We start from the raw sequence: 24,600 nt of genomic DNA, 5'->3' as shown, positions 1-24,600 counted from the left end.
AAAAAAAAAGACCGGAGTGAATTTGGTGAGAGTGTCGGATAAGGAGAATAGATATGCACCCAAAGCTAAAGCACATTAAGATAATTAATAATTATATCAGCTAATCACGAATAAGATCTTTAATGACCACCAATGTTTCACTGTTTTCAATTTAAATATAATTTCTTTCATAAACGTTGCTAACGAAGTGACGTTTAGGCTCACAATGAATTTGGTGTGAAACCTTCTATAATACCCCGGTCTACAGTGTAAACAAATTGACTGTTCTGGCAATGCTCTATTTTCTTTGATGCCTGTCTGCATCTTATTGGGTTCAGCTAAGTTGGGTCATAAGATAGTCTTGGTGTCCACGACTTTTTGGAGGTTCACGTTGTGGGCAATGTTGCTCCCAGGCTGAGACAAGTCTCTGAAACTTGAGAGAAGAAAAAGTTATTCAGCTCTTTTGGGGAAGAGGAGTAATGGCTACCATCCTCGATGCTTTTGTTTCTACTTGTGTCAATAGGCTTGCCACTCTGGTTGAGGAGCGAGTAGTCCTTGTACTCGGCGTGAAGGATGAGCTTAAGAGGCTGCAGAGAAGGATAGAGATGATCAGAGGTGTACTCGAGGATGCGGAGAGGCGGAGGATCCAAGATTCGGCCATCGACACTTGGCTGAATGAGCTGAAGAATGTCATGTACGACGCTGATGACATTATCGACATCTGCAGGTATAAGGGTGGGAACCTGTTGGAGGATCAACCATCATCTTCATCAAACCCACCGGTACGCTGCCTATCCCCCCTGCTCTCTTGTGTTACTACTGTTCGAATGCGTCATGATATTGGAGGTAGAATTAAAAGATTGAATAATAGACTGGAGGAGATCCACAAGGACAAAGTAATGTTTAGCCTTAAGGATGGTGGATCCAATGACCCTCATATGACAAGGACGAGTGCTCGTATGACATCTCCACTTCTTGATGCTGATGTTGTGGGGGATGAGATCGAAGCTGCTGCTGCGGAGTTGGTGAAGAGGATAGTTAGCAGCAAGGAAGGAAAACAACATCAAGTTGTTGCCATCGTCGGTATGGGGGGCATAGGCAAGACAACACTTGCTCAGAGAGTATACAATGATCCTAAACTGAAAAACTACTTCTCTGTCATGGTATGGACGTGTGTCTCTCGAAGCTACTCAGAGATTGAATTGCTAAAGAAGATCATTAGGAGCAGTGGAGGTGACTATGGACGAGCTGAAAGCATGGAAGAACTCCAACAAGTTCTAAGAGTTGTTGTCGCTGGGAAGCGACTCTTTCTTGTGCTGGATGATGTTTGGCAGGCAGATGTTTGGACTAATTTACTCCGAGTTCCCCTTCAAAGCGAACAAGGCAGCGGAAGGATCTTGATAACAACTAGAGACCAAAATGTTGCAAAGGGAATGGGAGCAGTACTCATCCATGAGGTGACACAGTTGTCTATCAATTCTGGTTGGGAACTACTACGCAAGAGAGCTTATCTAGATAGGGAAGAAGATGTGCTCAGCTTGAGAGGTGTAGGGATTCAGATTGTAAAGAAATGTGAGGGTCTTCCTCTGGCAATCAAGGCAATTGCTGGCATCTTAGCCACAAAGGAACCAAATAAAAGAGAATGGGAAAAACTACTTGGAAGTGATGCTTGGTCTATGAAAGAGCTTCCCGAAGAACTCAGAGGAGCTCTATATTTGAGCTACGAGGATCTATCTCCTGAACTTAAACAGTGCTTCCTCTACTGTTCTCTCTATCCTGAGGATGCACTAATGAGACGTGAACATCTTAATGTTTTTTGGGTGGCCGAAGGACTTGTTAAAGTAAGAGGAGGTGACCAACTTATAGAAGATACAGCAGAAGAATACTACAATGAGTTACTTAAAAGAAGTCTGTTACAACTCGATCCTTACTATACTGATGGAGGAGCATGCAGAATGCACGATCTTTTACGGTCTCTTGCCCAATATTTGTCACGAAGTGAAAGTTTTTATGGCGACCCACAATTGTTAGATCCCAACGCATTGTCTAAAATTTATCGCTTATCAATTGCAAATGATGAAGTGCCTGTTGTTATCCCTCCTAGCATAGACAGAAAACGGCTATGCTTGAGGACTTTGCTATTTTTTAAGAGTCCTTCTAGAGTTAAGAATGATTTATTTACAAGGCTTACATATCTCCGTGTCTTGGTTCTTAATGGAGAAGGGGTTGAGAGCATTCCAGAATCCTTGGGAGATCTAATACATTTGAGGATGCTAGATCTTGCTGGTACCAGAATATCCAAGCTACCAGATTCACTTGGTTGCCTAACAAATCTACAGAGTTTGAACTTAATGAATTGTAAACATCTACATGCCCTTCCAGTGAGTCTTACTCGGTTGCATAATCTAAGGCATCTTGGCATCTCTTACACACCTCTTAATGATGTGCCAAAAGGGATAGAAAGATTGCAATTACTTACTGCCTTGCTAGGATTTGTAGTGGCTAGTAAAGATGGCAGTGGCAAAATGCAAGACGGTTGGGAGTTGAAAGAGATAGAGTTTCTCAACCAGCTAAAATGGTTGCATATAGTTAAGTTGGAGAGAGCAACATATGGGTTTAGTCTTGAAAGGAAGCATCACCTTAGATCATTAAAATTACGCTGCACGTTACAAGTGGAACGAGCTAGTCAACAGCCATACTCTGCGATAGAGATAAACAAAATTGAAGAAATCTTTGAGAAATTATCTCCACCCCTATGCTTAGAAAATCTCATCATTATTGGTTTCTTTGGTCATAGATATCCCACCTATATGGGAACTTCTCTTTCTAGTCTAACATCATTGCAACTTTGGCATTGCATATCTTGTCCACACCTTCCCCCACTAGGCCAGTTGCCACATTTAAGAAATCTCCGAATTGAAGGGGCATTAGCAGTGGTAACCATCGGCCGAGAATTCCTTGGCAAGGGGGTAAGAATAGGCTTAGCTATGGCAACGGCCTTTCCCAAGCTTGAGTTCCTATTTTTAAAGAAAATGCCAAACTGGGAAGAGTGGCACTTATGTGAAGAAATTGAGGAGAGAGCTGCTTCCACCGGAAGAAAGATCGCACCATCCTCTTTTCTATCATTGATGCCTTGTCTACAACATTTGACTCTTATAGACTGTCCAAAGCTAAGAGGTCTTCCAGAACGGTTGAAGCATGTCGCAATGTTGCAAAGATTCCACATAGAAGGAGCTCACAGCCTCAGAGCAGTAGAGAACCTCCCTTCCCTAACTCAGTGGCTTCAGATCATTGAAAGCAGCAGTATACAAAGGGTCTCAAATCTTCCCCAACTAAGACACCTCACAGTGATTCGATCACCTTCTTTGAGTTGCGTCCAGAATTTGGATGCACTGCAATCCTTGTTTCTAAAAGATGACGCGATGGAGTGCCCTCCCGAGTGGGTGTCCGGACTGCTCCAGCAGCGACGCCACCTTCACGGCGACGACCTCGAATTTGAAATGGAGTGCAACATCCGTGTGCTCGAGAGATGCCAATTGGGACACCAAGATTGGCCGGTCATCCAACAGTTCTCCAACGTCCACGTCTACACAAATTATCTAGAGTACGTCAAACTACCCTTCAGCAGCTACATCAACCTACCGAAGCTTAGAGGCAGAGGTAACTGCTCTCTCTCTCTCTCTCTCTCTCTCTCTCTCTCTCTCTCTCTCTCTCTCTCTCTCTCTATATATATATATATATATATGCATCTTTTTGTATAGTAGAAGCTACTACTGTCTACTTATGTTGTAATTTTTTAATTTTAACTTTATTTACTTCTTGTTGAAATCGTCTACATATGTTAATTGCCATCTTTTTATGCCAGTATTTATAGATCCCATAAGCCAGAATTTCAGACTGAATACTGTCGATGTATGTGAATGCAATCAAAATCTGTTTCGAGGAATAGTTTTGACAAGCTTTTTGCTTATCTTATCAATATTCTTGGAAAGTTACTGATAGCTGTTGATCTTCCTTGTTATTGATTTCTCTGCACTTTAGGTACAGAGTCTGCCGTCATGTGTTAAGAGTAAAAGCCAGAGTGCTAGATTCTTTGCTTAGTTTCAGATTGTATACTTCTTATCAAAGAGTAGAACTTAGTTTGGGTGATAAAATAGTAAGTACAAGTGACCTAAAGTTGGATGACGTTGCGTGCTATATGTAACTAAATAGCTACGAATCTTTTAGATTAACCAATAATGTATATTAACTATAGATAAGAGTTGCGTAACTAACTTTTACTTGGCTCGGAAGCAGAAGGAGAAATGGAAGAAGGAATTGAAGAATAAAAGAAGAAGAAGGAAGTAAAGAAGGAACGGAAGGAGGAGCCGACCCAAGAAGATTGCTTAGTTCTCTCTTCATACTTACTAAGTTCATCTCGAGGAATTATATCATTTTCTCCATCTTGTTATAATTATATTAATACATTGTTACTGGAGATTAAATGTTATCTAAATTTGATGAATCACTACTATTTTATGAAATTTACTTCATATGTATATGATTTGATCATATATATGATTATTGCTTAATATTAGAAATGAGATAAATATTCATGATATTTTTGAGGCATCAAAAGTAAACTGCAAAAGTTAAATATCCATATGATAGGGGCTTTTGTTGATAAATTTTCTTAAACTAAATTACTTTAATGTACAATTGTTGTTACTATTTTTATGATGATTTGCATGATAAGCAAATATTAATGCCTCTTTGAATCCAGCTTGTTTAGTTCTCTTCAAACTGATATCCATCTTTGCTACTAAGTTCATCTCAAGGAATTCTATAATTTTCTCCATCTTGTTGTCAGCGGAGATGTTAAAATGTTATATAAATATGATGAATCACAATTTGAACGTTCATCGTGGACGGCATAAAGACATTACATATACAGCTGCCTCCAAATACTTAGTCCTGGTACTCGGGGGTAAAGGATGAGCTTAAGAGGCTGCAGAGAAGGATGGAGATAATCGAAGGAGTCCTCGAGGATGCGGAGAGGCAGAGGATCCAAGATTCGGCCATCGACACTTGGCTGAATGAGCTGAAGGATGTCATGTACGACGCTGATGACATCATCGACATATGCAGGTATAAGGGTGGGAACCTGTTGGAGGATCAACCCACTACTCTCTTGCTTTAGCACTATTCGAGTGCGTCATGAGATCGGAGGCAGAATCAAAAGCCTCAATAATAGATTGGAGGAGATCCACAAGGACAAAGTAATGTTTAGCCTTAAGGATGGTGGAACCAATGACCCTCGTGTGACAAGGGCTAGTGCTATTCTGACATCTCCACTTCTTGATGTCGATGTTGTGGGAACTGAGATCGAAGCTGCTGCTGCAGAGCTGGTGAAGAGGATAATTAGCAAGGAAGGAAAACAACATCAAATTATTGCTATCGTCGGTCTACTTTTATCGGATTAGCATCCATATTAGTAAAACACTAAATTGATCGGTGTTTTATTTCAAAAATAAATTTGCTGATGATTTTAACTTCTTCCTTATAGGTTACCTTAATAATATTATCAATATTTTTATTGGCGTAAGTTGACACATCTGAAAAGAATTACTAAGACACGGGATTCAGTATACTTAAATCAAGTACCTAAAAAAGGAAAAAAAATATTTTAGTATTTTATTTGTTACAAAATATTTGGACTTATTCATCTTATAAATAAAACGCTGATTAATTTGACATTTTACTATGGAGTTGATGACATGAATATTGACCTAGCAAAAGTTTGGGTGTGAATTAAGTTCGAGGGAGGCTAGTTAGTCAGACTAAAAGCTCGACAAAACAATCACTTCCAAACAACTTTGCTTATAAACCTACTTAAATATTAATGGCTAATTTGATTTGATATAATGCTAATTTGGATTAGAAATTCAAATTGGATATAGAAAATATCTAAATTTGAACTCTGAAGCCACAACTAGTTTAGAACTACTCAACTTAATCAATACACCAGGCGTGTGACTCGGCTGGTTGCTGGTTCAATCCCACCTTATGCAGGAAAGAGCGGGAAACAGAAATTAGAAAAATTATTTTGATGATGGCTTGGCTCGATTTGGTTGCTCTATAATACATCGATTTGAAAGAGCTTGGAGCAATAACTCGATAATGACTTACCAACTTTGAGCTTAGACTACATAATTTGATGCTTTGGGTAGGCTAAGTGAGCTTGTTTATGACTTGGTTATTGATAGACTCGGCCTAGCTTTCCAGCTCACCGTCTAATATGTTAGGAGCTTCAATGACTTTGTATAGCCTATGTCCGGCTCTTGAATGATTAAAACAATCACACAAAAATATGAAAATATATCATATTATGCTCCTATTTTATTATACTTCTTTAGGGAAATTGATCAAAAACACCGCGTGTTATATTTTTAGGGATAATTCTCTTTTCACTTTATAAACTATCATCGTTTTCTGCTACAACCTTTTGAAGTATTTTTTTGGTACATAATGACTCTCTAAACTATCAAAAATATCTTATTTCACCCCTTCCATTAAGTTTTTGTTAATTATTTCTTTCCATAAATTGCTAAGTGATAGTCACGCGATAAAAATATAACGTATTTACCCGTCGTATGTATGTGCAAGTCATATGCAACTCAAGAGAGAATTTTATGTGATTAAAATAGAGGGGCAATTTGGTCATTTCACTAATTACGTCTACGATGTTAAGGGGGTGATGTATTTTTTATAGTTCAGAAGGTCCCAATAGTTCATGGAATAAAAAAGGAATTATCCCTTATTTTTATTATCATTTTATGCGCTACATTATTATAGTCATTTATCATTCAACCATTGCATTTTGGATTATTATTTAATCATCAAAACACCCCCAATGTAAGTTTTTTGAACTAAAGGTAATCATATTCATTAATTAACTTAATCCAAAGTGTAAAATGATCGGAGTATCCTTGCTACCAAATCAAAAAAAATAAAAAAAGGGGCATGATGTCGGCCACACCATGGCTAGCTTATTATGCTAAGCTTTGGGTGAACAAAGCCCTAATGGCCCTATTCACTTGGTTATCGTGGGGAAGACATGCGCCTCTAATCGTCAGTCATGCTCCATCACCTTTCTCCCTCGTTCTCTGATCAAGTTGATCAAGAGATCGATCGTGTTTGTCGATGCCGTTTGCCTCTCATCTACCACCTCTCCCACCCCATCCCATACTCTAGGAGCATGACATCAACGCGGTGGCATGGTGGTGTTGCATCGCCACCGGAAATGAGAAGAATACTTTCTCCTTCGATGGGGGAAAGAAGAGGAAGAAAGGAAAAAAAGGTCAAAAAGAGATACGAAGATAAGAAGGAGAAGAAGAAGAAGAAGAAGAAGAAGAAAGGAAAGAGAAGGGAAGGGTGGAGGTGGCACGTCGGCAAAGGAAGACTAGGACAAAGGAGAGATTAGAACCGAGAGTAATTTAGGTGTTTAAATTTTAATTTTTAATTAATGAAATATTCTCTATTTTATCAACTACTCTTAAGTTAAATTTAGGGTTAATTACATTGACACCCCCTTAATTATACTTGGTTTTCACAGAAATCCCTTAAACTTTTTTAGGTTACAATGTTTGGGATAAAATGAAACAGGTAATATATCACAATATTATTAATTTAAAATTAAATTAAAATATTAAATATCTTACTCTCTTTTCTCTCCTTATTCTCTTCCCTCCCTTGGACTCCCCTCTCATGCTCTTCTCTCTCTTTACTCTTTTCTCTCTCCCGTGGCCTTCGCTCTAATGCTCTTCTCTCTCCTTACTCTCTTTTCACTCCCACGGCCTCTTGTCCTATGCAACTTGGCAGCAAAGCTTGCCACAACCTGCCCTTTCCATGCGCGGGGAGGTTGGCCTGTTGGTTCCTAATACAATCTTGCCGTAGGCTAAGGTTTGATCTATTCCAATTTTCTGATCTGGACTAGATCTGGCACGGAACTTTGAAATAAGATCACGAAATATGCCGCTATCGGATCGATGTGAAATTTTGATATTGTAGCCCCAGAAAAGAGCTTTCCAAACAATCTAGTTTCAGGCGAATCGGATATGGCGAACTCGAGATATCGTCCGATTAATGGATAAAGGTCAGGGTGGTCTATTTTGGATCTGTGGATAAAGGCACATGATCCTAGGTGATGGTGGTTGAAGGTGGACCGGCGTTAATGGGGTGGCATTGGTGAAAAGTGGTGGAGGAAGGATTAGGGCAAGTGTTGGATAGATTGGAAGAAGGGGAGGAGAGGGCCACCCTTAAGGGACTAGGGTGATTGGCCGATCGAGGGAGATTAGAAGCGGCGTCGCTGGGGATTGAGAAAACAGGAGCGAAGAAGACAGAAAGAGGCAAGGCAAAACTCAATTCTCAATAATTAATAATCAATAATGACTTTGGTTGCCATCCACATCCTTTTAGAGGCTAACCAACAACTCAAAATTAACCCTAACAATACAATTTTCGCCGACCGCGTTTGAACGCACCGAGTTCGCTCTTCTCTGGATTTATGAATGCGATGCCGGCATTCAAACGTGTGATCGAACGTGCCTGTTTCCCACTTCTCTGGATTTGCGAACGCGATGCAGGCATTCACAGTGCGTTCGAATGGAGCGTTCGAACGCACAATGCACACTCTTCACCCACGTTCACAACTACGTTCACAACCGCGTTCGAACTCACTCCACCCGCGTTCGAACGCGACTTACAGAAAATTTATTTTCATAAAAATTAAATACTAAAACATGAAACAAAGACACTTCTAAAGTGACTCTATGCTTGAGATGATATCGGTGAAGTCCGAATCGTATCAGTTCTTAGTTATCACAAGCCAACAGCGGAGAGGTTGGCCGGGTGGTTCCTGGCTAACACAAGCCAACGACAGGGAGGCGATGTCAGTGGCCAGTGATGGTGGAGGGGTTATCGATAATGGTGAAGGGAGAAGTAGGTGATGATGGACGGGGGAGGAAGACGTTAATTTTGATAATAAGTTAAATTTAAGTATAATACCATATATTCTTTTATCTTAATTTAATTAAAAGGTTTTCTGAGAGTATCTAGGTCATCTTCAAGAAATATGAGTGCCATGTAATTTAGGTGTTTAAATTTTAATTTTTAATTAACAACTACTATCAAGTTAAATTTAGGGTTAATTACATTGTTAATTATAAATTTAGGGTTAATTATATTGACACCCTCTTAATTATACTCAATTTTCATGGAAACCACTTAAACTTTTTTAGGTTAAACTTTTTTAGGTTACAATGTCACTCCTAAAGTTTGGGATAAAATGAAACGGGTAATGGTAGCGACGGATAATGCGTAATGACCAACTGTACCCCTCATTAATATATCACAATATTATTAATTTAAAAAAGTAAATTAAAATATTTAATATCTTACTCTCTTCTCTCTCCTTACTCTCTTCTCTCTCTCCCATAGCCTCCCCTCTCACACTTTTCTCTCTCCTTACTCTCTTCTCACTCCCTTGGCCTCCGCTCCTATGTGGCTCGGCAGCAAAGCTTGCCACGGCCTGCCCTTTCCACGCAAGGGGAGGTTGGCCCGTTGTTTCCTAGTTATCACAAGCCAACAGCGGAGAGGTTGGCCGACTGGTTCCTAGCCATCGCAAGGCAACGACGGGGAGGCGATGCTAGTGGCCAATGATGGTGGAGGGGTTGTCGACGATGGTGAAGGGAGAAGTATGTGATGATGGATGGGGAAGGAAAACGTTAATTTTGATAATAAGTTAAATTTAAGTATAATACTATATATTCTTTTATCTTAATTTAATTAAAAGGTTTATGAGAGCATCTAGGTCATCTTTAAGAAATATGAGTGCTATGTAAACCGACTCACCCAAATTTTCTCACGACACATTAACAAAAGGGTGACATTAAAATTTCTTTTCGTGAAAATCAAATATAGTTTAGAGGGTGTTAACGTAATTAACCCTTAAATTTAACTTAGGTTTTCTAATTATTAAACGCAAACTATAAGGGTCAAATAAAAAATATCCATATAGTAGAGTGTAAACAATAATAATAATACAATATTAGTAAAGAGATTTGAGTTTAGTTAGAAAGTCGGGCTAAGTCTTGCAAATAATTAAATGAATTAGAAAAGGATCTTATCGTTCTTGGACTTACGGTAAAGACCGGAGTGAATTAAAAAAAAAAGACCAGAGTGAATTTGGTGAGAGTGTCGGATAAGGAGAATAGATAAGCACCCGAAGCTAAAGCACATTAAGATAATTAATAATTATATCAGCTAATCACGAATAAGATCTTTAATGACCGTCAATGTTTCACTGTTTTCAGTTTAAATATAATGTCTTTCATAAACTTTTTCTTATATAAACTTTTGGATGCTTATTATCTTACAACCTATTGGGTTAAGTGGTCAAAAATTTGGTGCGGAACCTTCTTTGATACCTCGGTCTACAGGGTAAGAAAATTGACTGTTGTGGCGATGCTCTATTTTCTTTGATGCGTGTCTGCATCTTATTCGGTTCAGTTAAGTTGGGTCATTAGATAGTCTTGGTGTCCACGACTTTTTGGAGGTTCAAGTCGTGGGCAATGTTGCTCCCAGGCTGAGACAAGTCTCTGAAACTTGAGAGAAGAAAAAGTTATTGAGCTCTTTTGGCGAAGAGGAGAAATGGCTACCATCCTCGATGCTTTTGTTTCTACTTGTGTCAATAGGCTTGCCACTCTGGTTGAGGAGCGAGTAGTCCTTGTACTCGGAGTGAAGGATGAGCTTAAGAGGCTGCAGAGAAGGATAGAGATGATCAGAGGTGTACTCGAGGATGCGGAGAGGCGGAGGATCCAAGATTCGGCCATCGACACTTGGCTGAATGAACTGAAGAATGTCATGTACGAAGCTGATGACATTATCGACATCTGCAGGTATAAGGGTGGGAACCTGTTGGAGGATCAACCATCATCTTCGTCAAACCCACCGGTACGCTGCCTATCCCCCCTGCTCTCTTGTGTTACTACTGTCCGAATGCGTCATGATATTGGAGGTAGAATTAAAAGATTGAATAATAGACTAGAGGAGATCCACAAGGACAAAGTAATGTTTAGCCTTAAGGATGGTGGATCCAATGACTCTCATATGACAAGGGCGAGTGCTCGTACGACATCACCACTTCTTGATGCCGATGTTGTGGGGGATGAGATCGAAGCTGCTGCTGCGGAGCTGGTGAAGAGGACAGTTAGCAGCAAGGAAGGAAAACAACATCAAGTTGTTGCCATCGTCGGTATGGGGGGCATAGGCAAGACCACACTTGCTCAGAGAGTATACAATGATCCTAAACTGAAAAACTACTTCTCTGTCATGGTATGGACGTGTGTCTCTCGAAGCTACTCAGAGATCGAATTGCTAAAGAAGATCATTAGGAGCAGTGGAGGTGACTATGGACGAGCTGAAAGCATGGAAGAACTCCAGCAAGTTCTAAGAGTTGTTGTCGCTGGGAAGCGACTCTTTCTTGTGCTGGACGATGTTTGGCAATCAGATGTATGGACTAATTTACTCCGAGTTCCCCTTCAAAGCGAACAAGGCAGCGGAAGGATCTTGATAACAACTAGAGACCAAAATGTTGCAAAAGGAATGGGAGCAGTACACATCCATGAGGTGGCCCAATTGTCTACTAATTCTGGTTGGGAACTACTACGCAAGAGAGCTTATCTGGATAGGGAAGAAGATGTGCTCAGCTTGAGAGGTGTAGGGATTCAGATTGTAAGGAAATGTGGGGGTCTTCCTCTGGCAATCAAGGCGATTGCTGGCATCTTAGCCACAAAGGAACCAAATAAACGAGAATGGGAAAAACTACTTGGAAGTGATGCTTGGTCCATGAAAAAGCTTCCCGAAGAACTCAGAGGAGCTCTATATTTGAGTTATGAGGATCTAGCCCCGGAGCTAAAACAATGCTTCCTCTACTGCTCCCTCTATCCTGAGGATGCACTAATAAGGCGTGAGCATCTTAATATCTTTTGGGTGGCCGAAGGATTTGTTAAAGCAAGAGGAGGTGACCAAACTATGGAAGATACAGCAGAAGAATATTATAATGAGTTAATTAGAAGAAGTCTTTTACAACTCGATCCTAACTATACTGATAGAGGAGGATGCAGAATGCACGATCTTTTACGATCTCTTGCCCAATATTTGTCACGAAGCGAAAGTTTTTATGGAGACCCACAATTGTTAGATCCGACAACATTGTCTAAGATTCATCGCCTATCAATTGCAAAGGATGGAGAGACTGTTGTTATCCCTCCTGGCATAGAAACAAAACGTTTATGCTTGAGGACTTTAATGCTTTTTAAGAGTCCTCCTATAGTTGTGAATGATTTCTTTACGAGGCTTACGTATCTGCGTGTCTTATTTCTTAATGGAGAAGGGATTAAGAGTATTCCAGATTCCTTGGGAAATCTAATACATTTGAGGATGCTAGATATTGCTGGTACTAGAATATCCAAGCTACCAGATTCACTTGGTTGCCTAACAAATCTACAGACCTTGAATATGATGAATTCTAAGCATTTGCATGCCCTTCCAATGAGTCTTACTCGGTTGTGTAATTTAAGGCATCTTGGCATGAGTGGTACGTCGATAAATAATGTACCAAAAGGGATAGGAAGGTTGCAGTTAATTAATGCCTTAGCTGGATTTGTAGTGGCCAGTGAATGTGGCAGTGGCAGTGAGAAAATGCAAGAAGGTTGGGAGTTGAAAGAGATAGAGCTTCTTATCCAGCTAAGATGGTTGCATATAGTTAAGTTGGAGAATGCAACGTATGGGCTTAGTCTTGAAAATAAGCATCACCTTAGAACATTACAATTACTTTGTACGTTGCAAAAAGAGCGACCTACTCAGCAACCATACACTTTGATGGAGACAAATAAGGTTGAGAAAATCTTTGCGAAATTAATTCCTCCCCAATGCTTAGAAAATCTCATCGTTACTGGTTTCTTTGGTCGTCGATATCCCACCTACATGGGAACTTCTCTTTCTAGTCTAACATCACTGTAACTTTTGCATTGCATATCTTGTCCGCACCTTCCACCACTAGGCCAACTGCCACATTTAAAATATCTTAAAATTGAAGGGGCATTAGCAGTGGTAACCATCGGCCTAGAATTTCTCGGAAATGGGGTAAGGATAGGCTCAGCTATGGCAACAGCCTTTCCGAAGCTTGAGTTCCTATTTCTAGAGAAAATGCCAAATTGGGAAGAGTGGTCTTTAGGTGAAGAAAATGAGGAGGAAGCTGCTCCCATCGAAAGAGAGATCCCACCATCCTCTTCTCTATCTTTGCTGCCTCGTCTACAGCATTTGACTCTTATAGACTGTCCAAAGTTGATAGCTCTTCCGGAACAGTTGAAGCAGGCGACAATGCTGCAAAGATTCCACATAGAAGGAGCTAACAGCCTCAGAGCAGTAGAGAACCTCCCTTCCCTAACTCAGTGGCTTCAGATCATGGAAAGCAGCAGTATACAAAAGGTCTCAAATCTTCCTCAGCTAAGGCATCTCACAGTGGCTCGATCACCTACTCTTCTGAGTTGCGTCCAGAATTTGGATGCACTGCAATCCCTGTATCTAAAAGATGAATCAATGGACTGCCTTCCTGAGTGGGTGTCTGGACTGCTCCAGCAACGACGACAATACCTCCATGGCGACGACCTGGAATTTGAAATGGAGTGCAATATTCGTGTGCTCGAGAGATGTCAAATGGGACGCCAGGATTGGCCCATCATCCAACAGTTCTCTAAAGTCCATGCCTACACAATCGATGGAATCGCTTATCTGGAGTACACCAAACTACCCTTCACCTGCGACACCAACATACCAGAGCTTGCAGGCAGAGGTCTATTTACTCCCCCTCTGTTCTCTTTCTTTTCCCATTTAGCTGCTACACATCTACACTTTGACTTTCTTTTATCAAGTATTTTATCTGAGCTATTTTAAGTACGTAGTATCTTAGGACTCTTTTTGAGAAGGCTCTCAGCATTAGATCACAAATATCAATGTTTGATAGTAATATCAGCAGTAATACAATTAGTAGCCTAATTGATTGCTCTCTGTCTATATATATATATGAATAATTTTATAAATTTGAAAATTATTAGTTAGATTTAAAATATCGCCATTTCTATGTAAGAGAGTCAACCGTCTGAGAAGGTTGACTAGTACCATTGATGATGTTAACCAGCAACAGGGAATCTGACTCTATCCACTTTGTTATATATATGCACAATAGAGCTTCTCTTAAGGCCATAGCTTTAACAAATTTGCTCTCAAAATATCCCCAAATCCCCAAACCCCCAACATTCTTCTGGGCCTTGACCAACTGAGAGATCGAGATCAAGAGAGAGTGAGAAGAAATGAAGGGCTACACCATTGATTTCTTGCCGTCTGCTGGTTTAGCCTCGTAATTTTTTTTAATTAATTAAATTTTTTTCGTTTTTATTGCTGAAGGTCATCTTTCTTTGTTCCTTTTGTTCTTGGAAATTAATCTTGGTTAATTCTGAAGGTTGCCGGATCGGAAGAGATGGGGAGAGGGAAGATTGCGATCGGGAGGATCGGCGTAACGACAAGCAGGCAGGCGACGTTCTCGAAGCGGCGCAGCTGTCCACTGAAGAAGGCCCCGGACCTCGCAATCCTCTGCGATCCCGAGGTCAGCGCAATCATCTTCTCCAGCACCGGCCGCCACTATGATTTCGCCAGATCTAGGTCGGCGTCGTCTCCTTTCGATTTCTTCTGTATGTTTCAACGAATTAGTTTGATTCATTGGGTTCCTCATGACTCCTGTGCAGTTTCTTACGAATTCTGCATTGAGCGATTTGTTTTGGACCTCGTGGGGACTTGTAATTAATTATTGTTAATCCTTCATTGGAGTTAATTTAATTATTTTGCTCACTGTTTCGACTACTTTCAGGTGCTTGAGCAATTGAGTCGATACACTGTGAAGTCTTTTATCATCAGGAGTAATGAGACGATTGCAAGCTAAGTTACTGTCAGGGAAGACAAGGCAATGTAAACTGAGGTAACTGCTCAATACATGCATTGTTTGTAACATTCATATATTCTCTCTAATGCTCAATTTGATAGAATCTTGGCAACTCAAGGTCTAAGTTGTTAAAGATCTTCTTTGTATTGCTACAAAAAACAAATTAAGCAACAAATAAGGTACATAGTTCTCATGATATCTTTTGCTAGAAAATTGTAACTTATATATATCCGTTACATTTTTTTATGTTAGGCAAGATCTTTATTCTTTGTTTCTTTCATCTGCAATAGTAAATTTCAGTAAGTTTATAAGAATAATTATTATTTATTCTTGTCATGTGTTCTATACGTAACATTAAAGACTCGTTTGGTGCAACAACTACTTCAATATATACTTTCTAAATTTCTTGTTCTAGCTTCTTCTCTTTAACTATAATGTTGAGAGATATTCACTATAAAACAATATATATGCCACTCATCAACGAGGTCTTTGAATTGATATTAAAACAATTTCTTTACTATCCTATATATAAATAATTTATATTATTATTACACATGAATAATAAAAAGTCAACAACTTAAACATGAATATATATCGAGTGATATTATTAATGAGTTATACTTTTTCTACTTTAATTAAGGCTTTTTTTTTGTAGATTTAGATATCTTTCGATACTTATTACTTATTGTTTGTTTATGTCACGAATATTTTATCTTATATTTATGTGGTGATACTTGTATGTTTTCATTTTCTTCATACAACAAGATTGCTGTTCAATTAAATTATGTAAATTTTTTAATTTTGATAGGTACTTCCTACTAAGAAGGTTAAAAAAGACCGTGAAACATCAAACAAGGTAAATTTGTGAAATTTGTGTTAAAACTTCTTGACTTTATACCCTTCAAGTATAATAATAATATAATCATGTATAGGTCATGAAGAAGTTGTTTTAATATCAATTTTATTCAACATCTACAGTAAGTTTATAATAATAATTATTATTTATTCTTGTCATGTGTTCTATACGTAACATTAAAGACTCGTTTGGTGCAACAACTACTTCAATATATACTTTCTAAATTTCTTGTTCTAGCTTCTTCTCTTTAACTATAATGTTGAGAGATATTCACTATAAAACAATATATATGCCACTCATCAATGAGGTCTTTGAATTGATATTAAAACAATTTCTTTACTATCCTATATATAAATAATTTATATTATTATTACACATGAATAATAAAAAGTCAACAACTTAAACATGAATATATATCGAGTGATATTATTAATGAGTTATACTTTTTCTACTTTAATTAAGGCTTTTTTTTTGTAGATTTAGATATCTTTCGATACTTATTACTTATTGTTTGTTTATGTCACGAATATTTTATCTTATATTTATGTGGTGATACTTGTATGTTTTCATTTTCTTCATACAGCAAGATTGCTGTTCAATTAAATTATGTAAATTTTTTAATTTTGATAGGTACTTCCTAGTAAGAAGGTTAAAAAAGACCGTGAAACATCAAACAAGGTAAATCTGTGAACTTTGTGTTAAAACTTCTTGACTTTATACCCTTCAAGTATAATAATAATATAATCATGTACAGGCCATGAAGAAGTTGTTTTAATATCAATTTTATTCAATTTTTTCAGGTCAAAGCAGGTTACAAGTGAAACAAACAAGAGCAACATCTCAACTTTTGGATGCCTTTGGGGTTATTTCATCTTTAGTATTACAAAATTTGGAATGTCTTAAAAGTACTTATTTTGGTATATAATCACTTTGTGTGGTTGTAGATCTTATATCATGTCTAATTATATGATTGTAAAACATTTGCCATGTACTTATAACTTTTGGATGGTTGTGGATATTTGTATACTCTACAGACATTTGTATTTTCCTATGAAAAGTTTATGAAATATATTATTTAATAACTTATTGGTTGTGGATGTTTGTATACTCTATACAAATTTATATTTTCCTTTGAAAAGTTTATGAAGTACATTATACCAAAGAACTTTAGCTACAGGGTCTTACTCGGATTCTACTGACAAATTCGTCTATTCCTTCATCTTGGAAGGGAATCAAAGATTTAAAATTATTAGACTAACTAGTCAAGACAAGAAATCACAGTCACCAGTATCATGGAAACCAATTGTCATAAAGCTTATCCTGATAGGACTAACTATCCACTTCTCTCATAGTCCAATTTGATCCAAACAAACTGCAACCTTGAGTCCACTTTTATAAGTTGATTATATCTAGTTGTCTAACAACAATATTAATTTATCATTAACATGTTCTTAAAAAAGTTTAAATCTTTCAAATAACGATCTACTAGAGTTTCTACCAATGGAAGATCCATTCTTACTACCAATGAATTAAGGAAGGACCACACGTCAACAATAAAATGTTGATCTCACATTATAATACCAATTACAGAAGTTCACTCTTGATTAATTTGCATTGACTACTCTTCACAATTTTAGTTAGTGTCTAGTAAGAATAAATTTGAAATGCATATTATGTCATTACTATACTCATCTTTAGGTGATTCAAACTTCTATATATGTATTCCAATTGCTACATTATGGCAACTCCTAGTTGGTCACTAGCTAGTATCTCTTAAATACAAAATTACTAAAGGATGGTTAGCTCTTCTCTGGAAGACATTCTAAGTTATATTTAATCATTTTATACGTATAACCTTGTTATCATATTCCCGTACAGTTTCAAATACTAGGCAATATCCACCCCCATAATCACGTTGCAAAACAAAGAAGAAATAGTACATTTTAATAATCTTGACACGTCTTCAAAAAGACAATAGTATAACACTACTTATTCTCATCATCACAAACATTATTGCCCAATAATAAGAAAACTCAAGCATGGAATACTCAACTTACTGAGTTGTTCTAGAAATTTAGCTATCTCCAAGACTAACAATTCATAACTTGTAGGAAACACCATTATTGCAAAGCTTACCTGGGCTGGGTCCACACCCAGCCAGACCCAGCACTTAGGCTGGGCCGCGCCTAACCCGATCTTGCTCTCGGGTTGGCTGCACCCATCCCGACCACCCCCTCCTTCCTCACCTAGACCGAAAGGAGGGAGGAAGGCTAGCTGCCGGCTAACCCGGCCGACCGCACCGACACGCCCCCTTGCAAGGAGAAGCCAGTCGAGGGGAAGCCGAGCCACCTGAGACAGCCGGTGGCGAGCACCCATCTCCGAATGCACAGGCTATGAGGGCGCTAAAGGAAGCCACCAAGGGCATCCTTACGAAAAAGGGAAACTCCTCGGATTGATCCACATTGTCGGTGGTTCCGACGGCACTCTGACGCAACAAGAAGAAGAAAAAAGGAGAGTGAGCTGGCGGGGAGGAGAAGGAAGAAAGAAAAAAAAAGGAAGGAGAAGAAGAAAAGAGAGAGGGAAAGAAAAGGGGAAATGGGTGCATGTGCCCCACACGTGCGCACCCTTAAGTCAGTGCATGTGCCGAGTATGTGCGTGCCCTTTTTTTTAGTTGTTATAGCTAAGGTGAGGAGGAAGGAGACTCATCGGCGTCGGCTACTCAGTGGTGGTGGCGACGATGTTCCAAGTTTGCCGGCAGTCCGAGAGATAAAAAGAGAGGTTAAAGGGGTGGAAGAGAAAAATGGGAGAGATGATTTAGAGGAAGAGGGAGAGAGCAGCAGTGGGGCGTCAGCGGGTCCACTGCGCCCTCACAACATGGCACGAGACTAATTACACTGTCGCCAACCATGTTTGCCATGCAAAACATTTTTTTTTTTTTTTAGAGTTTGGTTGTTACGTTACTTCTCTCTCTTCATGGTGCAATTTAATTAAGGGATAGTTGGTTGCCCGAATAGAATTGAACTTGATCGAATTTGGTTATCTTAATGAGTAATTTATATAAAAAGTATAATGGTATAAAATTAAATGATACAAAGTTACGGAGGAGATGATTCATTAGTGCCTAACATATAACACGCTTATGTATTATAATAAGACGTGGACCATAAAACTAAGGTAACTCTATTAGGAATATGATATATTTGACATAAATATTTTTATTAATTTTGAGTTTAAATTTAAGTGGAGTCTATACATTCTAAATGATAAAATAACGATGGAATTAAAAGAGTTCAAAAGAGTACTTTAATATTATATATTTACTTATTAAATTCTACGAAGAGAATTACATGAAAATTTATTTTAAAATAATTATCTTGACAATGAAAAAAAAAGTTTAATAATATATTTAATATTTAAAAAATATTAGTATGTTATATATATACAAGTGCTAAACTTACTACGAAATTTGGGCCCCAAAACGGGTAGATATAAAATAATATTTACTTAAGTTCCTGCAGGGGACGACAAGGGCTTTTCACAGGATTTCAAAGTTAGTTAGTTCTTTTCTTATCGTTTTCTCCTAAAGAAGACTCGGAATAGTCTGGCTGAGTCTTGCAAGTAATTAATGCATGCGCTGTTTTTCTGTAGAAGACTTGGAAAAATAAAGTCGGGCTAAGTCTTGCAATTAATTAAATGAATTAGAAAAGGATCTTATCGTTCTTCGACTTACGGTAAAGACCGGAGTGAATTAAAAAATAAAAAAGACCGGAGTGAATTTGGTGAGAGTGTCGGATAAGGAGAATAGATAAGCACCCAAAGCTAAAACACATTAAGATAATTAAAAATTATATCAGCTAATCACGAATAAGATCTTTAATGACCGTCAATGTTTTCACTGTTTTCAGTTTAACTATAATTTCTTTCATAAACGTTGCTGACGAAGTGACGTTTAGGCTCACAATGAAAACTTTTTCCTATATAAACTTGTGGGTGCTTATTATCTTACAGCCTATTGGGTTAAGTTGGGTCATAAATTTGGTGTGAAACCTTCTATAATACCCCGGTCTACAGGGTAAACAAATTGACTGTTCTGGCAATGCTCTTTTTTTCTTTGATGCGTGTCTGCATCTTATTGGGTTCATAAGATAGTCTTGGTGTCCACGAATTTTTGGAGGATCAAGTTGTGGGCAATGTTGCTCCCAGGCTGAGACAAGTCTCTGAAACTTGAGAGAAGAAGAAGTTATTGAGCTCTTTTGGGGAAGAGGAGTAATGGCTACCATCCTCGATGCTTTTGTTTCTACTTGTGTCAATAGGCTTGCCACTCTGGTTGAGGAGCGAGTAGTCCTTGTACTCGGTGTGAAGGATGAGCTTAAGAGGCTGCAGAGAAGGATAGAGATGATCAGAGGTGTACTCGAGGATGCGGAGAGGCGGAGGATCCAAGATTCGGCCATCGACACTTGGCTGAATGAGCTGAAGAATGTCATGTACGACGCTGATGACATTATCGACATCTGCAGGTATAAGGGTGGGAACCTGTTGGAGGATCAACCATCATCTTCATCAAACCCACCGGTACGCTGCCTATCCCCCCTGCTCTCTTGTGTTACTACTGTCCGAATGCGTCGTGATATTGGAGGTAGAATTAAAAGATTGAATAATAGACTAGAGGAGATCCACAAGGACAAAGTAATGTTTAGCCTTAAAGATGGTGGATCCAATGACCCTCATATGACAAGGACGAGTGCTCGTATGACATCTCCACTTCTTGATGCTGATGTTGTGGGGGATGAGATCGAAGCTGCTGCTGCGGAGCTGGTGAAGAGGATAGTTAGCAGCAAGGAAGGAAAACAACATCAAGTTGTTGCCATCGTCGGTATGGGGGGCATAGGCAAGACAACACTTGCTCAGAGAGTATACAATGATCCTAAACTGAAAAACTACTTCTCTGTCATGGTATGGACCTGTGTCTCTCGAAGCTATTCAGAGATTGAATTGCTAAAGAAGATCATTAGGAGCAGTGGAGGTGACTATGGACGAGCTGAAAGCATGGAAGAACTCCAACAAGTTCTAAGAGTTGTTGTCGCTGGGAAGCGACTCTTTCTTGTGCTGGATGATGTTTGGCAGGCAGATGTTTGGACTAATTTACTCCGAGTTCCCCTTCAAAGCGAACAAGGCAGCGGAAGGATCTTGATGACAACTAGAGACCAAAATGTTGCAAAGCGAATGGGAGCAGTACACATCCATGAGGTGACACAGTTGTCTATCAATTTTGGTTGGGAACTACTACGCAAGAGAGCTTATCTAGATAGGGAAGAAGATGTGCTCAACTTGAGAGGTGTAGGGATTCAGATTGTAAAGAAATGTGGGGGTCTTCCTCTGGCAATCAAGGCAATTGCTGGCATCTTAGCCACAAAGGAACCAAATAAAAGAGAATGGGAAAAACTACTTGGAAGTGATGCTTGGTCTATGAAAGAGCTTCCCGAAGAACTCAGAGGAGCTCTATATTTGAGCTACGAGGATCTATCCCCTGAACTTAAACAGTGCTTCCTTTACTGTTCCCTCTATCCTGAGGATGCACTAATAAGACGTGAATATCTTATTGTTTTTTGGGTGGCCGAAGGATTTGTTAAAGCAAGAGGAGGTGACCAAGTTTTAGAAGATACAGCAGAAGAATATTACAATGAGTTAGTTAAAAGAAGTCTTTTACAACTCGATCCTAACTATACTGATGGAGGAGAATGTAGAATGCATGATCTTTTACGATCTCTTGCCCAATATTTGTCACAAAGTGAAAGTTTTTATGGTAACCCACAATTACTAGATCCCAACGTATTGTCTAAGATTTGTCGCTTATCAATTGTAAATGATGGAGCGACTGTTGTTATCCCTCCTAGCATAGACAGAAAACACCTATGCTTGAGGACTTTGCTGCTTTTTAAGAGTCCTTCTAGAGTTACAAATGATTTATTTACAAGGCTTACATATCTCCGTGTCTTGGTTCTTAATGGAGAAGGGATTGAGAGCATTCCAGATTTCTTGGGAGATCTAATACATTTGAGGATGCTAGATCTTGCTGGTACCAGAATATCCAAGCTACCAGATTCACTTGGTCGCCTAACAAATCTACAGACTTTGAACTTAATGAATTGTAAACATCTACATGCCCTTCCAGTGAGTCTTACTCGGTTGCATAATCTAAGGCATCTTGGCATCTGTTACACACCTCTTAATGATGTGCCAAAAGGGATAGAAAGATTGCAATTACTTACTGCCTTGGTAGGATTTGTAGTGGCTAGTAAAGACGGCAGTGGCAAAATGCAAGACGGTTGGGAGTTGAAAGAGATAGAGTTTCTTGACCAGCTAAAATATCTGCATATAGTTAAGTTGGAGAGGGCAACATATGGATTTAGTCTTGAAAGGAAGCATTGCCTCAATATATTGGAATTACGTTGCACGTTACAAGTAGAACGAGCTTGTCAGCAGCCATACTCTGTGATAGAGACAAACAAAATTGAGGAAATTTTTGAGAAATTATCTCCACCCCTATGCTTAAAAAATCTCATCATTATTGGTTTCTTTGGTCGTAGATATCCCACCTATATGGGAACTTCTCTTTCTAGTCTAACATCATTGCAACTTTTGCATTGCATATCTTGTCCACACCTTCCGTCACTAGGCCAGTTGCCGCATTTAAGAATTCTCCGAATTGAAGGGGCATTAGCAGTGGTAACCATCGGCTTAGAATTCGTTGGCAAGGGGGTAAGAACAGGCTTAGCTCTGGCAACGGCCTTTCCCAAACTTGAGTTCCTATTTTTAAAGAAAATGCCAAACTGGGAAGAGTGGCACTTACGTGAAGAAATTGAGGAGAGAGCTACTTCCACCGGGGGAAAGATCGCACCATCCTCTTCTCTATTATTGATGCCTTGTCTACAACATTTGACTCTTATAGATTGTCCAAAGCTAAGAGCTCTTCCAGAACGGTTGAAGCATGCCACGATGTTGCAAAGATTCCACATAGAAGGAGCTCACAGCCTCAGAGCAGTAGAGAACCTCCCTTCCCTAACTCAGTGGCTTCAGATCATTGAAAGCAGCAGTATACAAAGGGTCTCAAATCTTCCCCAACTAAGACATCTCACAGTGATTCGATCACCTTCTTTGAGTTGCGTCCAGAATTTGGATGCACTGCAATCCTTGCATCTAAAAGATGAGTCGATGGAGTGCCTTCCTGAGTGGGTGTCCGGACTGCTCCAACAGCGACGCCACCTTCACGACGACGACCTCGAATTTCAAATGGAGTGCAACATCCGTGTGCTCGAGAGATGCCAAATGGGACACCAAGATAGGCCGGTCATCCAACAGTTATCCAACGTCCACGTCTACACAAATTATCTAGAGTACACCAAACTACCCTGCAACAGCTACATCAACCTACCGAAGCTTAGAGGCAGAGGTAACTGCACTCTCTCTCTCTCTCTCTCTCTCTCTCTCTCTCTCTCTCTCTATATATATATATATATATATATATGCATCTTTTTGTATAGTAGAAGCTACTACTGTCTACTTATGTTGTAATTTTTTAATTTTAACTTTATTTACTTCTTGTTGAAATCGTCTACGTATGTTAATTGCCATCTTTATGCCAGTATTTATAAGCCAGAAGTTCAGATTGAATACTGTCGATGTATGTGAATGCAATCAAAATCTGTTTCGAGGAATAGTTTTGACAAGTTTTTTGCTTATCTTATCAATATTCTTGGAAAATTATTGATAGCTGTTGATCTTCCTTGTTATTGATTTCTCTGCACTTTAAGTACAGAGTCTGCCATCATGTGTTAAGAGTAATAAACCAGAGTTCTAGATTCTTTGCTTAGTTTCAGATTGTATATCTCTTCTTATCAAAGAGTAGACCTTAATTTGGGTGATAAAATAGTAAGTACAAGTGACCTAAAGTTGGATGACGTTGTGTGGTATATGTAACTAAATAGCTACTAATCTTTTAGATTAACCAATAATGTATATTAACTATAGATAAGAGTTATTTTTGGTTCTTAATATGATCCGTAGCTAACTTTTACTTGGCTCGGAAGCAGAAGAAGAAACGGAAGAAAGAATTGAAGAATAAAAGAAGAAGAAGAAGGAAGTAAAGAAGGAACGGAAGGAGGAGCCGACACAAGAAGATTGCTTAATTCTCTCTTCATACTTACTAAGTTCATCTCGAGGAATTCTATCATTTTCTCCATCTTGTTATAATTATATTAATACATTGTTACTGGAGATTAAATGTTATCTAAATTTGATGAATCACTACTATTTTATGAAATTTACTTCATATGTATATGATTTGATCACATATATGATTGTTGCTTAATATTAGAAATGACATAAATATTCATGATATTTTTGAGGCATCAAAAGTAAACTGCAAAGTTAAATATCCATATGATAGGGGTTTTTGTTGATAAATTTTCTTAAAACTATATTACTTTAATGCACAATTGATGTTACTATTTTTATGATGATTTGCATGACTTTTCATAATGACTGTTAGAACTTTATTTTCTATGTAACAATCATTATTAAGAATATGATTAGCTTAAAGAAGCTAACCATTAAATTACACTTCTCTCCATCTAAGCTTGTTGCTTTTGATCCATGACCTCTCTTGCACTCATAGTAGAACAAAGTGTAAGCATTGCAAGAAATATAGTGCACCAAAAGAAGAACTAAA

General features: G+C 38.6%; 2 protein-coding genes across 2 annotated transcripts; both read left to right on the top strand.

The window, feature by feature from the left end:
- Window positions 1-403: 403 nt before the first annotated feature.
- LOC140767661 (uncharacterized) lies at window positions 404-16,954 on the top strand. The gene is made up of 9 exons (XM_073107656.1): window positions 404-3,639; window positions 3,845-3,891; window positions 4,931-5,106; window positions 5,159-5,421; window positions 10,634-13,873; window positions 14,540-14,739; window positions 14,945-15,052; window positions 15,825-15,872; window positions 16,673-16,954. The coding sequence occupies exons 1-5, from the start codon at window positions 459-461 to the stop codon at window positions 13,039-13,041; spliced, it is 6,075 nt and encodes a 2,024-aa protein (XP_072963757.1). The 5' UTR covers window positions 404-458; the 3' UTR covers window positions 13,042-13,873; window positions 14,540-14,739; window positions 14,945-15,052; window positions 15,825-15,872; window positions 16,673-16,954.
- A 3,109-nt stretch (window positions 16,955-20,063) lies between these two features.
- On the top strand, window positions 20,064-24,240 carry LOC140766525 (putative disease resistance protein RGA3). The gene is made up of 2 exons (XM_073105915.1): window positions 20,064-23,322; window positions 23,963-24,240. The coding sequence occupies exons 1-2, from the start codon at window positions 20,142-20,144 to the stop codon at window positions 23,992-23,994; spliced, it is 3,213 nt and encodes a 1,070-aa protein (XP_072962016.1). The 5' UTR covers window positions 20,064-20,141; the 3' UTR covers window positions 23,995-24,240.
- Window positions 24,241-24,600: the final 360 nt, after the last annotated feature.

The sequence above is a fragment of the Typha angustifolia genome, chromosome 9, assembly GCF_048772165.1.
Source record: "Typha angustifolia cultivar Huaian chromosome 9, ASM4877216v1, whole genome shotgun sequence".
Taxonomy (NCBI): Eukaryota; Viridiplantae; Streptophyta; class Magnoliopsida; order Poales; family Typhaceae; genus Typha; species Typha angustifolia.
The sequence above is the reverse complement of the archived record's forward strand: the minus strand, read 5'-3'. Positions and strand labels throughout refer to the sequence as shown.

Excerpts from the sequence above, each read along its gene's own strand:
- LOC140767661 (XM_073107656.1), top strand. The coding sequence starts at position 459 with ATGGCTACCATCCTCGATGCTTTTGTTTCTACTTGTGTCAATAGGCTT. Across the intron at positions 3,892-4,930 it reads TCAGACTGAATACTGTCGAT|TCCTGGTACTCGGGGGTAAA; the intron begins GTATGTGAATGC and ends CCAAATACTTAG. Across the intron at positions 5,107-5,158 it reads GACATCATCGACATATGCAG|CACTATTCGAGTGCGTCATG; the intron begins GTATAAGGGTGG and ends CTCTTGCTTTAG.
- LOC140766525 (XM_073105915.1), top strand. The coding sequence starts at position 20,142 with ATGGCTACCATCCTCGATGCTTTTGTTTCTACTTGTGTCAATAGGCTT. Across the intron at positions 23,323-23,962 it reads ACCGAAGCTTAGAGGCAGAG|AAGAAGAAACGGAAGAAAGA; the intron begins GTAACTGCACTC and ends GCTCGGAAGCAG.